General features: G+C 60.4%; 3 protein-coding genes across 3 annotated transcripts; all 3 read left to right on the forward strand.

Annotated features, from left to right (window-relative positions):
• Positions 1-1583: 1583 nt before the first annotated feature.
• On the forward strand, positions 1584-4382 carry LMXM_32_2360 (conserved hypothetical protein; the record flags this gene model as incomplete). The annotated part of the gene is made up of 1 exon (XM_003878443.1): positions 1584-4382. The coding sequence occupies one exon, from the start codon at positions 1584-1586 to the stop codon at positions 4380-4382; it is 2799 nt and encodes a 932-aa protein (XP_003878492.1).
• A 949-nt stretch (positions 4383-5331) lies between these two features.
• Positions 5332-7023, forward strand: LMXM_32_2370 (conserved hypothetical protein; the record flags this gene model as incomplete). Its single annotated transcript, XM_003878444.1, has 1 exon — positions 5332-7023. The coding sequence occupies one exon, from the start codon at positions 5332-5334 to the stop codon at positions 7021-7023; it is 1692 nt and encodes a 563-aa protein (XP_003878493.1).
• Positions 7024-11741: 4718 nt separating this feature from the next.
• On the forward strand, positions 11742-13376 carry LMXM_32_2380 (putative Golgi reassembly stacking protein (GRASP homologue); the record flags this gene model as incomplete). The annotated part of the gene is made up of 1 exon (XM_003878445.1): positions 11742-13376. One exon carries the CDS (start codon positions 11742-11744, stop codon positions 13374-13376), a length of 1635 nt encoding a protein of 544 aa, XP_003878494.1.
• Between the last annotated feature and the right edge of the window lie 1018 nt (positions 13377-14394).

The raw sequence follows: 14394 nt of genomic DNA on the forward strand, positions 1-14394 counted from the left end.
TATATATGTATTTCACATAAAGTTCTGTTATCCTAGCTCCGCACGAACATACATGCATACACATACATACGGAGGTATATACGCAGAGGTAGCCGCCTTCACGTGACTTGGTGCCCCCGCGTGTTTTATTCGTTCGCTCTCTCGCTCTTCGGCTTCTGCTTTGCCTTTCTCCCGCCTCGGTGGCTTCGACGAGGTGCGCGTCTGCCGCGTGCACGAGGACGGAGACGCGGTGCGGTGTTGGGCAAACCATGTGTGAAGGGGCGCCTTAGCAGAAAAAAGAAAGTGTCCAAGCGGAAGCGGGGGGTCTTAGTGAACCATCAACGTTCACGTCTTTGTAGAACACCATGTCCACGCACGGTGTCGACGTGCGCACACCCATCTTCTACCGCCACAGCTTTGCCAACGTGCTAGAGGCGCAGTCGGGCAAGGCCTACGCTCGCCTTACCCACACCCCTCTTGTCGCGGAGCACCTGCCGCATGGGGCGGTGAGTGGCGCGCTCATTGAACAGTACGCTGCCACCCACCTTCACACCCTCGTCGACTTGGAGAAACTTCTTCGCGCCGTGCTGGACGAGGCTTTCGGCGCTCATGCCAGCTTACACCACCCTGCCGCCTCGACGCGCGAAGGCGGGAGTGACGAACTTAACGCCACCATCCTCTCTCCGTCAAGCGTCTTACTGCCAGGAAGCGCTGCACCCGCGGAGGATGGCGTGGGTGGAGAGGAAGCCGCTACAGTTGGCTCCACACCACTTGGCATAGATGCTGATGCGCGACGAGTTCCGCCAGCGCATCCACGTGGGCGTGGTCAGTCCGAAGTCGAGCAGGCGGCGTGCACGTCACCGCGCAAGCTGCCGTTGCCCGCCTCTTTCCCGGCGGACGCTTCTGTGGCGGCGCCCTCATTCGAAGTAGCGGAGTCCGATAGGCAAGGGAGCTCAGTGGCGGCCGGGGCTTCCGTCCATGGAGTCGTCTCGCGCCTCTGGGAGCGGCTGCGTGGGTGGGCACGGCGCGCTGACTCCGTCACCGCTAATCCTCTCCCTCACTCCACCTCGAATACCTCCCTTAGCGGTACTGCGGCTAACTCGAATGTTGCGAGGGCGCGGCTCACTCGCGTTCCTCAGTGGGTGCGTGCCCCCTTTGCGTCTACACCGGTACTCTCTGCCGCCTCTGCGCCGGCGATGCGCTGGCTGCGTTCTCCGGCACCCCTCCTCTCCGTTTCTCCGAGCGAGTCAGCCGCTGCCTCGCAGAGAGCCGAGACTCACCACACGACCTCGCCTGATGCGGCCGCTATCACCCAGTCCTCTCAGCTGCGGAATACCGCAGACACGTACGACGACAATGATGCTGGCGGTGGCCGCTCTCGCCAAGGGAATGACGGTGACGCTTCTTCACATCTCACGCAGACGCCGCGCCGGTATACGCATGGCCCTTCCCCCGCGGAACGGGATCTGGCGAGTATGTCGCTGGGTATCCAGGTGAACCCGGGGTCGTTCACATCCACTGCATCGCACACAAACGTTCATGAGAAAAGGGGTGGATCGACGACGGATGCGAGACGGACACATCCGGTGTTTTCACCGAGCAAGATGGTGCCCATGGCTGCCACAGGAGCGAGCGGGACAGCGGGAGAAGGGACCAACGTTCATGCTGCTCCCTCACCTACAACTGCTCAACTAGGTGTTGGCTACGACACACGGCAAAACGACTCTGGTGTCAGTGGGGAGCCGCTTAGTGAAGATCGACTCCTGCCGCGCCCTCGACGCGGCGGTCGCAGCGGCGCTAGTGGAGAGGCGGCCGGCGCCTCCACAGACCTCCGCAGTGTAAGACCGTCATTATCCTTCAGCCACACATGGCACGCTGGCGACGCACAGGCCCTGCCGATCCCCTCGATAGCGACGTGTATGCCGCGACGAAGGACAAGTGTGGCGAGTTGCTGGGACAAGCGCGCCTACGCCACAGAGCTGGTCGGGTGGCTTCACTTGCTGGTGTGGGTGCGGTGGCAGGTGATTCACTTCCTCCGTGACCTCTCAGGAGTGCAGGGCTTCGTGGCGTGGAGTGCGTGGTACTGGTCCTGGGCTCAGGAGCATCCACGCCAAGCCGCCTTTCACCAAGCGCTCTCCTCCGCGTCTTTTTGGCGAGGTGTGTGGTCGCATGGCTTGCACGCGCAGCTTAACCAGGTTCAGTATGAGATCAGCCGGCATATGTTCACGCTGAAGAGCGTCTTTCAGCTCATTGTTAGCTATATCGGGGCGATCTATACGGCACTGGAGCAGCTGAACACGCTCGTGATCCAGGTGCAGCGCAGCTGCGAGGTAATGATGCCGCCCGTGGCAGCGGCTGCAGCAGTGGCGGTCGCACGAGCACCCGTGGCGACGGCTGGTAGTAGTCGCGCGGCGTCGCGGTTGCCAACGAACTATGCCAACGCTTACCGTGGCGGGGGCATTTGGGGCTGTGACTTCAACTCAAACCAGAACAGCATGTTGTGGAGTCCGATCGCGGCAGGCTTGGGAGGCGGCGGTGCTTCCTCGCTCACGCATGGATCTCGCGACCGAGCTGGGTCTCCGCAGAGAGTAGGCGAGAGCGCTTTTGCCGGCGCCGCAGCGCCGGTGACGCCGCACGCGCGCCGCAGCCTGCACGATGAGGCCGAGCGCGAGAGTGACAGTAGCTTCTTTGAAGAAGAGGTGGAGGCGGCTTCGTCTTTGCACGTCATGGACGAGCTGCGTCGTGCCGTGTGGTCGATGCTGCAAGAACTGAAGACGATGTTTTGCCCTGACGTGCTTCCGCTAGATGTACTGGAGGTGAATGACCAGGTTTGCTTTCCTTGGAGTGGTGGCGGTGGCGGCCTCTCTGCGGCTGGGCCGGCTACTACTTCCATTTCGAGACCTGACCCACAAGCCGCACTGCACCGGTCAGGCGAAAACGCTCTCTTAGGCATGTCTGCTCTGGGCGAGGCGGCGCCGGCAACTCAGTCAAGCGCCCCCCAGGTTCGCTTTGCTGAGACCGGCACACCTTGCGCTCACGACGGCAGCGAGCTGGATGGAAGTCGACCGGCGAGCGTTCGCGAAGGGGCGCGGGTGCTGCTGCAGTGCGTGCAGTCCTCCCAGGTGCTGCTGCGGCGCCTGACGGTGTTGGTGCAGCGCGCTCACAGCCCACCGACGGCGCGGCACTGGCGGCGCATCCTTGTCGCGGCCGTCACGATCGTGCCACCGTTCATGTGGGTATACACCAAGTCGCCGACGGAGCTGACAGCGGTTGCCCAGAAGACGGTGATAGTGGGGCGGCAGATGCTCTGGTCTTACGTGATTGACCCCGTCATGCAACTGCGCGAGTCCCTCTTCTACGTTCGCCCCGGTGTCGAGGACCGTCGCGGTGCAGTCGAGCGGGATGCCGTGTCGCTTGCTAATATCATCCGTGACTTCCATGAAGACATGCACCCGGACATGTCGCAGAAACGGCTGGAAGAGCTGCGCGATCGCACGTTCAAGAGGTTGCGCGCCGGCGTCGCGGACCCGGAGGGCCTGGGCCTGATCGACGAGCAGTACCGCCACTCTGTGCGACACCCGATTCGCAGTGTCCTCTTTGGCGACTTGCCGCGAATCATGCTCATCCAGCTCGCGTCCCAGGCCCTGGAGGTGAGCCGCGTGGCCAACGGCATCGACGAGGTGCTGGAGGGCAATGATATCAACTTCAAGATCATGGCGATGATGCCAGTCTTCCTGGCTGGTGGGCTGCTGGCTACGTGGGGGCTCTTTCGCTACCGCTTCAAGTACAAGCCTGTGCGCCTCCGCATGAAACTCCTCTGGCGCTCTCTGTTCCGCGTTATCAGCTTCGCTGGCAGCGGCCAGGGGCTTGTCCTGCCATTTTTGCGCATCACCGCGCCGCAGCAGGGTATCCGTCACCATGCCGAGGCCACCCCACTCGCCGTCGACTTCCCACGTGCGCAGACGACTCTCGCCAGGGCGGCCGATCGGCTGCGTGGCACGAAAGCTCGGCGCCATGTGCATTCATCCGCAGCTGCGGTAGGCGCCACATTGGATTCTTCGCTGCCGCCGCGAAACACGGAGCGGGGTGACAGTAGGGGCATGAACGATATTGATACGGCCGCCTTTAGCGAATCAGGTAGAGATTCGGAGAGCTCGTCCGACGAGTCGCGAAGCGTATCTGGCAGCGCTGTGCCGGCCCGCCAGCTCAACAACTACGAGCAAGGCATGGTGCTGCTCTTGTCGCATGTGATGCGCTCTATCGCAGCGGAGTACCTCCGCTCGTATCCCTTCTTTCACGAGCTGATGGAGGACTTAAACGACTTGGAGAGCGTGCAGGGCACACGACGTCAGCGGCTGGCAACCCTGACGCGCATGCGGGCCACCCACACGTACTTGTTCTGAGCGTCCCGCATGTGCCGGTGTATGTCGCTGCGGGTTGGCTGGGTGGGTGGAAAGAGCCCCCGTTTTCTGCCTAGTCTTCTCTGCTGTTGCGTTCTGTCTGGGAGTGGGTTGTGTTGACGTGGCGCCTGCGTGCGGCGTGAGGGGCCCCTGTCTTGTGATGGAGTGTGCGTGTACGGTGCAGGGAAGTCAGAGTGCAGCGAGTCTGTCCCCCTTGTTTCTCGCTCTCGGGAAACCAACGAGCCAAACGTCTTCTATTAGGTTCTCCTTTTTCTGGTTAGCGGCTTCTTGTCGGAGGGCTGCGGGGCACCACAAGTGCGGCGGGTGGGTGGGCGCACCAAACGAGGAGGGGAGCGAGGGAGGAGAACGCACGCTGGGGGAAGGGGGGAAGGGCCGCGTCTTGTCTTTTTGTTTTGCTCGTTCGTTCCTCTCCCCTCGCCTGCTGTCCCCTCTTGTGCCATGTCGGTCAGGCAAACACACACACACACACACACAGCGAGGCACTCCGTTTCTGGTGGAGTTCATCCCTTTTCTTTTTTGTTGTCGTCGTCGCCCCCTTCCCCCTCCTCCTCTGCTCGTCGGTTCTTGCCTTGCTCCGTTGCTCCTCTACTAGATCGCGCCCCCCCTGCGCTCATGGAAGTGGCCGTCACCGCCGCCGAAAGAAAGAAGGCGAGGGGAGGGGGAAGTGTATATGTGTGTGTGGGGGGGTATGCCGCAACAATACGAGCGACAACATCCAAAGACAGCAACAACAATGGCAAGAACGTGGTGGTGCATGCGCTTTCTCTCCCTCTCCGCTTTCTACACCCTTCACTCTCCCTCGTTGATCGACCTTTATCTTTGTTGTTCTACTGCCTGTGTACTCACGAGCACAACCCCCTGTCTGTGAAGTGACGAGGTATCCACCAGACACGGAAGTCGGCAGCATATCCATTCACGCAGCCACATTCAAATGACATCGAGCAAGTCTTCGGCGGCGGCGAAAAAGGCCTCAACGGCGACCAGCGCTGCAAAGCGTGGGCAGGATGCGCAGCAGAAGCGGGCGTTGAAGGAGAGGGCGGAGCAGGAGGCACTTGAGCAGTGGATCGACTCCAACGATCCGTTGCTCGACAAGGCCGCTGAGAACCCGATTCAGATGGAGGAGCTTTTTTCCACGAAGCTGGTGCACCGCACTTTTTCTCAGCCTGGCACTGGGGAGCAGCCGTACGACTGGAGCGAGTTCCGCAAGGTGCTCGAGAGCCGCACCGCCAGCAGCCCGCGCTGGTTCATGCAGCTGCGCGAAGAGGACCTGCTTGCCGGCGACGATGGCATGGAGGGCGTCACGGTGGACTGCTACATCATTGCCGAGGCCACGCAGCCGACGGTAGCGCCGGGGGAGTACATTGTCAAGGTTCACTGGCCCTACAGCGACGCCGAGGACAACGCCCCAGAGCGCATTCTGCCGCTGGACGGTCAGGACATGTGCTGGCGGCGCGTCGTGAAGGCGGACGGCAGCGACATGAACGTGTTTCTCCTGCAGAAGCGCAGGAAGACCGCCAGCGCGGGCGTCAGTGGAGCTGCCGCTGCCGCCACGCTTGCCTCACCCGTCTTCGCCTTCGGTGCTCCAACCAGCAGCGCGACGGCGGTAGCAGCAGGTGCCCCCACAACAACGAGTACGCCTGGCTTTGGCTTTGGAAACACGCCATCCGCAGCAGGTTCTGCGCAATTTACCACGGCCACCGCCACTACCTCGGCGACGCCGGGGTTCGGGTTTGGCTTTGGCGCTGCGTCTCAGTCTGTGGGAGAGGCTTCTGCAAGCGTCGCGTCTGGTTCCTCCAACGGCACCTCCTTCAGCTTCAGCTTCGGGCAGCAGGTGGCGAAGCCGCTCTCCCCAGCCAGCGTTGACTTTGGCTTCTCACCGGCGACGCAGACTATCGCCAGCGCTGCGACGAAGCCGCCACTACCGGGCTTCTCGACCGCGGCACCCGTCGCAGAGGAGTCTGGAGAAGTCGAGGTGCGGCCCCTCAAGACATCAGAGGTTCTTTTCGCTCTGTGGACGCGTAGGCGGCTGACGGACCTGGCGAAGGAGATCCGCTCTGGCAGCCGCATCGTGCGCGAGGACTTCCCGCTGGACGGCACCAAGAAGATCAAGCTGGTCATGCAGAACGACCGCAAGGACGACGTCGCGACTACCGTGCGCCGGCTGCTGCTCAATCGGCTCTTCGCCAAGCAAAACGACGATGTCAAGGCGATCGATACGTGGATCAACGACTGCCCTGTTTTCGACGAGGCACTGGCGTCGGCGCTGCAGGGGTTCCGTGAGCGACAGCTGAACGAGCTCGCGAACAAGTCAGACCTGTTTCAAAGCCTCCACAACCAGTACTACGCAAAGATGGCGGCGGAGCTGCAGCGCATTGTCGCCGTACGCGACACAGCGGCGAACAAGGAGCTGGAGCGCATCAATGCCATCATGAGCCAGATCAAAGAGCGCAAGTTGGCGGAGAAGAGCGGCTTCCGCCTCCTCAAGTTCTACGCCAAGAACGACGTGCAAAAATTCCGGCCCTTCGGCAAAATCAGCGGCATCTCCGAGATGGGCGAATCGGTGCACGTGTGCGTCCCTCCTGCGCACGTGAACATCAACCCCTTCACTGGGAAGCCGATCTAGCCACGCCGGGTGTTGGTGATAAAGGCCTCCTAAGACTACAGAGGAGAATTAAACGCACCTATGTATGTGTGCGTGTGTGAGTGCGTGCGCGCATGTGCGCGCGTGTAGGACGTCGCGTGTTGGTGACTAAGCATCTCTCTGGCCAGCTGCAGGACCAGGACTGATGTGTACCGCAGGTGCGAGCGTGCTGCTGCGGCGGCGCTACACATGCTTCACCGCACCCTCCCCCACCTGTGGAGTTGGTCGAGGGAGTAGACTGGGGGCCCACCGACGGATAACGACATCTCTTCCAGTCCCTCTTTTTTTCCTTTTTTTTTCCACCGCGCACCGACGACGTGTGCGGTCCAGGGCATGACGGGGGGCGGTTGTCTCCTGCGTTGCGTCGCTTCCCGTCCTTGCAGCTCCCATGCCCTGCATGGCCGGGCAAACGAAAAGCCGCGGCTGTGCGGTCAGGCGTGGCTCCGCCTCTCCCTCCTTCACTGGACCCCCCTTCCCCCCACTTCAGGCCACCCCTCCTCCGCATCCTGCGGGCCGTTCTAACAATCCTCTTTACTCCGTCTATGTGTTTGACTCTGCTCTGTTTCTCTGCTCTCCACACAGCTGTCTCTCTCGCTGTCGTTGACGTGCGCGGGCGCTGCAAGGTCACAGCAAAGCCGCTCTATCACGACCTGCATCTCACTTTCCCGTCATTCCTGCAGCTTTGCGTTTGGCGTACCCATGAGCGACGTTGACCCGCCAACTTCACTTCCACCTGGCGGTGCAGGCGAGGGCGCGAGTCGTTCGTCGTACGGCTTTTTCACTTCCTGGTGTCGACAGCGGCTGCTGCCCACATTGTTCCCCTCGCCCGCCACCGCGGCGATGTCGCCACCCCGCCTCACCTCTCTCTGCCCTGCTGCTCTACCGGAGCTCGAGGCGACTGCGGCAGCAAAGGCGTCTCTGTCACCGACGCCGCAGCCCTCCGCAGCGGTGCCCACCAAGTCAGCATTCTTGGCGGCACCGAAGGGAGAGCGACCAAGGGAGCTGGTGCCGTTGTCGCCGACGCCACACTCGATGTCTCTCGAGATGGTGGCAAACTCCACGGAGAGCGTCTCTGGCGCTGCTCTTCTAGATTCGCTGCGACTCCCCCCTGCTGCACCGCTGCAAGGCTGCGGCGTTGCATCTTCGACCTCCACTGTCGCTACGGACTCCTTTGCCTTTGTTGACGCCTCGCCCACGCCAGGATCTGCGTCGTCCGTGTCTACTACGCCGCAGGTGGGACCCTCTTCGTCTTTGCTCTCCCTCTACAAGGCGAGCACGAAGGCCGCTGCGACTTCGAAGGTGGTATCGGACAAGCCAGCGCCGGTGCTACTTGCCGGAAATGTTCGGCCTGGATTGCCTTCATCGACCTCTTCCCCGTTCATCTACCTTGCCCCGCCGTCGTCGCCGTTTCCTGGGTCGGCAGACTCGCTTGCGGCGATGCGTACCCCACCCACATGCGTGGAGTTGCCAGGGCCGCAGTCGCTCTTCATTCGCGGCTCTGATGCTCTTGGGTGTAGTGGTCGCTCACCCCAGCTGCTGCAACCCGATGTGCGCACAGAGATGGGCGTCGCGCCTTCAGTGAAGGACTAAGCGGCCGCTCCTTTTTTATTTTTTTTTCACCATCTTTCTTACATCTCCCACGTAATCTAATGCGCGAGCGCGTGCTGTCCACCGTTGAGAGCGTGCTGATGTCGGCACAGAGCATGCGCTGCCTTGCACGATGATGTTGCGCAGCATGGGCCTTGGTCATTGCTCCTCACGGCGAGCGGCGCTGTACCAAAGGACGGTCGTTTCTTCTCTCCCAACTGCGTTTCCAGCTCCCTCCCCCCTCGTTGCTCTCTTCTTGTCTGCTGGCGTCTTTGTCGCAGCCACCGATGACCTTCGCAGGCGCCGTGGTGTTGGTGACTGCTGCTGCTGCAAACAAACACCGGGAAAAAAAAGACGAAGCCCATCGACGTTCTACTCGGAACGCCTCCCTCAATCCGATGTTTGCATTCTCGGACGGGCGGAAGTTGCCCTTCATCATATTTTGGTCCTTTTCTTTTTTTGCTTCTCTGAAGTCTCGCTTTCTCTCTTTCTCTTGCGCTTTATCTGTTTCCCTGTCTGGAGACGCCTGTACACGTGCACGCACCGCGCCTTGCTGCTTCTCTGTTCTTCCGTATTTTCTCTTGCTGTTGGATTGGATACATGGGGCACACCTCTTTTTCGTCGCTCTTCCGAATGCCCACACTCCCTCTCTCTTTCCGTAGCAGACGAGGTGCTGTAGCCGGAGCGGGGGGAAGGCGGGGAGGGGGAGGACTGATGCTGCGGCCTCTACTGCGAATTCATTCGCCGCATGCGTGCCTGTCTCCTCGGGAGAGAGTGTCCTTTGTACCTCTCACTCGTCTTGCTCTTCGTGTGTTGCTCCTTCGCCATGCGCTGCTTGTGCACGACTCCTGCTCTCCCTGCGTGGCTGCCTTCGTCTTTTCCGCTGCATGTTTTTGTTTTCTCGCCTCTTTGAGGGTGTGGCGTGACCGCCATCACGCTTCTTTGTGTGTGTGTGTGCAGTAGGTGACTCGCTCTGCGTAGTTGCGGCGGGGAGGCATCGGGCAGGCGTGCCGAGCTCCATCAGCATTCGAGCCAGTGAGCAGGGTCCAGTCAGGAAGCAAGCCAACGCCGCGCACCAGCACGCAGCCAGCTCTCTTGTTGTTGTCTTGCGATGGCCCATCCGCCGCCTCCGAGGGTACGCCGTTCTTTTTTTGCGGCAGCTGTGCTTTGCGTCTTCTCCTCGTCCGCGTTCTTTTTTCCCCGCCCTCGCTGCCTCACTCAACGACGACACGCCACCCACCCACCTGCCCCGTACGCACAGGCACAGGCTAAAGAGTGCAAAACGAAAATAAAAAAAGAGAGCGGATGGAGGATTCAAAACAGCAGCGACTGCCGCAACCCGTTATGCCACGGACGACACGCGGCGACGTCGTCAGTGCGGCACTGAGCTTTTTCACCCCCTTTCCCCCTGTAAATGATCGACCTGTTTAGTAGTACATCATCCGCTGTTTTCCCTTTTTCGATGTTCGCGCGCCCTCTCTCTATTACACCACTCTTCTGCTCTCTCCTGGGCGAGACATCTTCATGCTTGCCCGTGCGCTTTTTTTTCCGCGCTCGCTGTTCGCGTCTCTCTCTCTCTCGATCCGCTTCACGAAAGCAGATCGATGAGATGACCCCCCCCTCTTTGGAAAACACAAGAACATTGGCGATGAACGTGAGCTCAAAATGGTGGTGGAGATGGTGTGAATACAGGCTCCAACGTACCGCAGGCTCGCTCGCGCGTCCTCCTAATGGATTTCGTGCACAGACTAGGAAGTTGCGCTTCTGTGCTTACGCCCCCTTTTTTCGTCCTCTGTCCGTTCTGAAGGGCGGGGCTGGAGTCCAGGGGGTACCACCTCCTCCTCGACTCTGAGTCGGCTCCAAAGGCGTGTGTAGGGCAGACGCCTCTTCACAGCGCCACTTTTGGGTGCGCCGTTCTTGATGTGCCAAAATGCCTTCTGCCGACCTGCCCCCCTCTCTCTCTCCTGTGTGTCTTCCTCTCTCTATCCTGCTCTCGGTATGCATCGGCAGATTTACGGTAGTGTTCTCCCTCGCTGCATCGGACGTCGTGCGGACGTATCTTCACAGACACAGACGCACTCGCCTCTGTGTGCGTACGGGAACACGCGCGTGTGTGTGGCAGAAGATATCACGAAGACTCTTCACAGCTTCAGCACTCAAAGCGCGGACTGGCACCTGCACTCAAACACCCCCTTACGACTATTCTTTTCAAGGAAGGTGCGCGCACGGGGCTAACACACAGACACACACACCCACACAGACAGACGGAGAGACGGAGAAAAGCTACGCACATCTGCCGTGTGTGATCGGTTTGCGTTGGCGGTGTGCGCGGCTGTGCGTGTCTAGCACTGAACCACCTGGGGACTGCCTCTCTTGGGTTATTACAACGAGAGCTCGTTGGCAGCTGCCTCGCCCTTTATTGCATCTTCCCATTTTTGTTCCTGGGATGCGCTGGTAGCGGCTTTAGACCAGAGGTGCTCACGTGACTGTACTTCTTCTCCGCCATCGCAGCAGCTGGCCAAAAAAAGGGAAAACAAAGCCGAGGAGGCTGCTGTAAGTGGACGTGTTCGAGGGAGGGAGAGATCCGCTCTGTGCTTCAGGGCCGTACCTCCATCCCCCCAACGCCATCGGAGGAGTGCCTGGCGGACCCCCCTCCCCCTTACCGCCTTTTCCTGCTTTTCGCTCTGCCTTTGTTTTGCTGCTTCGGTGACTGCAGTATCGCTGCCGCTGCCGCCACTCCTTTTTATTTGTTCTCCTTTTTCCTTGCCTGTGCGGGTACGCCAGCGTCCGCGTGCACTCTTGGTCTCCACCCTGATTCCTGTTTGTCTCTCATAGTTACCTTCCCCCGTCCTCCCCGTCCTCCCTCACTTCACACTCCACGAGTGAGTGCTTGGCATCTTCGTCTGCTGTTGTGTAGTGTACGGCTGTCTGCAGCTCGCTACCCGCGCTCTGGTCACGGATAGCCGTTGGTACGTTGTGTCGCCATCCTCTTTCTTGCGCCGCCGGTGCCATCACGCGTGCTTGCACTTTTTCGTTCATCTATACGAGCCGCCGCCTTCTTCTCGTTCGCACGGTCTCACCGCCATTTTTCCTCCCTTACCTGCGCTCTGACGATGGGCCAGGACCATAGCCGCGCAAAAGGCGGTCAGCCTGGGCAGGCTGCAGCAGGTGGCGCAGACTGCAGTCTGTCTCCCGGCACCGCCTCGGCTGCGCCTTTGGCGGCCTCTGTCTCACTTGCTGGCGTCGAGGGCTTCCAGGTGGTGCGACTGCTGCCGTACAGTCCTGCTCACAAGGCTGGTCTCATCCCCTTCTTTGACATTATCACTGCTCTTGACAAGATTCTTCTCGACTCAGAGGGGATGCCGGCGCTGTCGTTCTTTAAGAGCTACGTGGCGAACCACCGCGACCAGTCCATCTGCTTCACTACTTTCAATCTGTACAGCCGTACGTATCGCGACGTCTACTGTGTCCCATCGGACGAATGGGGCGGTGGTGGCCTGCTCGGGTGCAGCATCGAATGGACACGCGCGGACGCCTGCCCAGAGCGTTGCATGCACATTGTCGACGTGCTGGAGGGCAGCCCTGCCGCGTGCTCCACAGAGCTGCAGGCAAATCGGGATTACATTATCGGCATGCAGACTGTCCAGGAGACGCTCATCACACTCATAAAGAGTCAGAAGGATTTCTACAGCCGACTGGAGGGATGGCACGAGGAGCAGCGCTGGGCGCTGGAGCGGAAGCATCTCTTCCCAAATGAGAGGGTGGAGGTGCCGCATGTGCTGCTCTTCCTCGTGTACAATAGTGAGAGCAACACTGTTGAGGAGGTGGAGGTGGAAATGGGTACAAACCCAGATGCAGCGGTAGGCATCAGCGTCGCCACGGGCCTACTGCACATCATCCCCTCAGTCGCCACCTCCGCCCGCCCTGCCGCCGGGACTTCGCTGCCAGTCATGAGCAAATTCGCCTCTGTCGGGCACAGCGTTGTGATGCGGACCAGAGCGCAACAGCCGGAGCACCAGCCTCTGCAAGACGTTTCTCTCACCCCACCTGTGGGGGCCTCACCTCGACCGCAAGAGCAGGCTCAGGAGTCAACGGGCTCTTCGCAGCAGCCACCATGCTTGCCTTCGTCGCAGGAGGCGCATGCGTGCTACGCTGTCACTGGCTCGCCGGAAGTGCACATGATGAGTAACCCGCATGAGCCACCGATGAACTCCTATCCGCAACCGTGCCCGCCATGGCCGCCGCTGCAGCAGCAATCAACGGAGGCAGCCCTCTACCCAATGCCGCCGGTGGCCTCCTTCAACGTAGCCCCGCCGCCGCGTGATGGTGCGGCAGGGGGAACCGCCGCCGCTCCCGCACAAACGGGGCAGAAGCCGTTCAACCCTTTTGCGAACGAGGCGTCGCCGGACTTTGACGTGCTGGAGGGTGCACCGCTGGCACAGCAGGACGTGATGGCGGCCGAGGGCCACCTGGGGCAACATGCAACCACGATGGAGCAGTCGTACTCATCGTCGTACACGCCACTACTGTCCAAGCCCCCTCCGCTTTCAGCGAGTCCTCTCACCCAGATGAACGGCTCTCACAACCACGCCGCCTCTCCGCCATCGTATTCTGAGCCGCTGCCTCCACCACCACCACAGCAGCTGCACAGGACAACTATGCTCACGTTCTCCAGTCAACGCATGCCCCCTCCACTGCACTTTCCGGTGTTCCCTGGTGCAGCCGCAGCGAGGAGAACTCCTGCGTAGCTGCTATTCATGCCACTAAGAACGTGTTGGTCCGTACGCCAGTTGTGTTTCCCCACCCGTCTCCGCACTTTCTGGCCCCTATGTACTTCTCCGCGTCTGCATCTCCGTCCGCGGGCTCATCGCGCTGATGATTGACAGTGGGATGCAGTACTTTCTTGTGCTCGGCGAGTAGGCAAGAGAACGACGAGACAGAGCGAACAGCACTTGAGATGGCAGGAAAGAACGACACAAAACAATGCCACGTGCCCACACACAGAGAGGGAAAGCCGAATCCAGAGAGAGCATGGCGGGGCGGCGAGCACACGTCTGCCGTTCACCGTGTCTTTCCTGTCCTCTCCTCTCCTCTCTCTGAATGTTGTTCCATGTGCGTTGGTGTAGACGTCCGTTTCGTTTATTATTAGGATTGTGATGGGGACTGCTGCGCGTTCGGTGGCATGTCCCATGCGCCGCGTTGATGTGTTGCACCTCTGTCTTTCCCGCGTGTTAATGGCTTGGATTTTTATTCTCATTCCCCCTCCCCCCGCACGCCTGTGTTGACGCGTGCGGACTACCGGGTGGGGCGTGCCTTTGCTTCTCCTCTTCATTGCATGGCGTGTGCTGAAGGACACGGGATCGCCCCCCTGCAGTGGGGCGAAGTTGTGGTGCTGGTCTGCATGTATGTGTATGTATGTGTAGCGAGAGAGAGAGGTGTTGGGTGGTGAGAGGGGGGGGGAGTGTCCCAATGGCGAGGGTGTACTTGAGGACTCCACGACGGCGCAGAGGTTGTTTGCGGCCTCTCGTGATGTCTGCCTCGTCGATAACATGCACACACGGCGATAAGCAGTACGAGATGTGAAAGTCAAGTGCCTTCGCGACGTGCTCATGAGGTACTGACCCCCCTCTCCCTTCGTTCTCTTCATGGGCGTATGTCTTCCGCCATTTGCGGCATGTCTTTTATCGGTATGTACGACCCCCTCCCCCTCCTCTTCCTCCTCCAATTGGCGAGCGCGTGCCGTTTCGCCTGTTTGCCGGGATCCCC

Source organism: Leishmania mexicana, chromosome 32, assembly GCF_000234665.1.
Source record: "Leishmania mexicana MHOM/GT/2001/U1103 complete genome, chromosome 32".
NCBI classification, from domain to species: Eukaryota; Euglenozoa; class Kinetoplastea; order Trypanosomatida; family Trypanosomatidae; genus Leishmania; species Leishmania mexicana.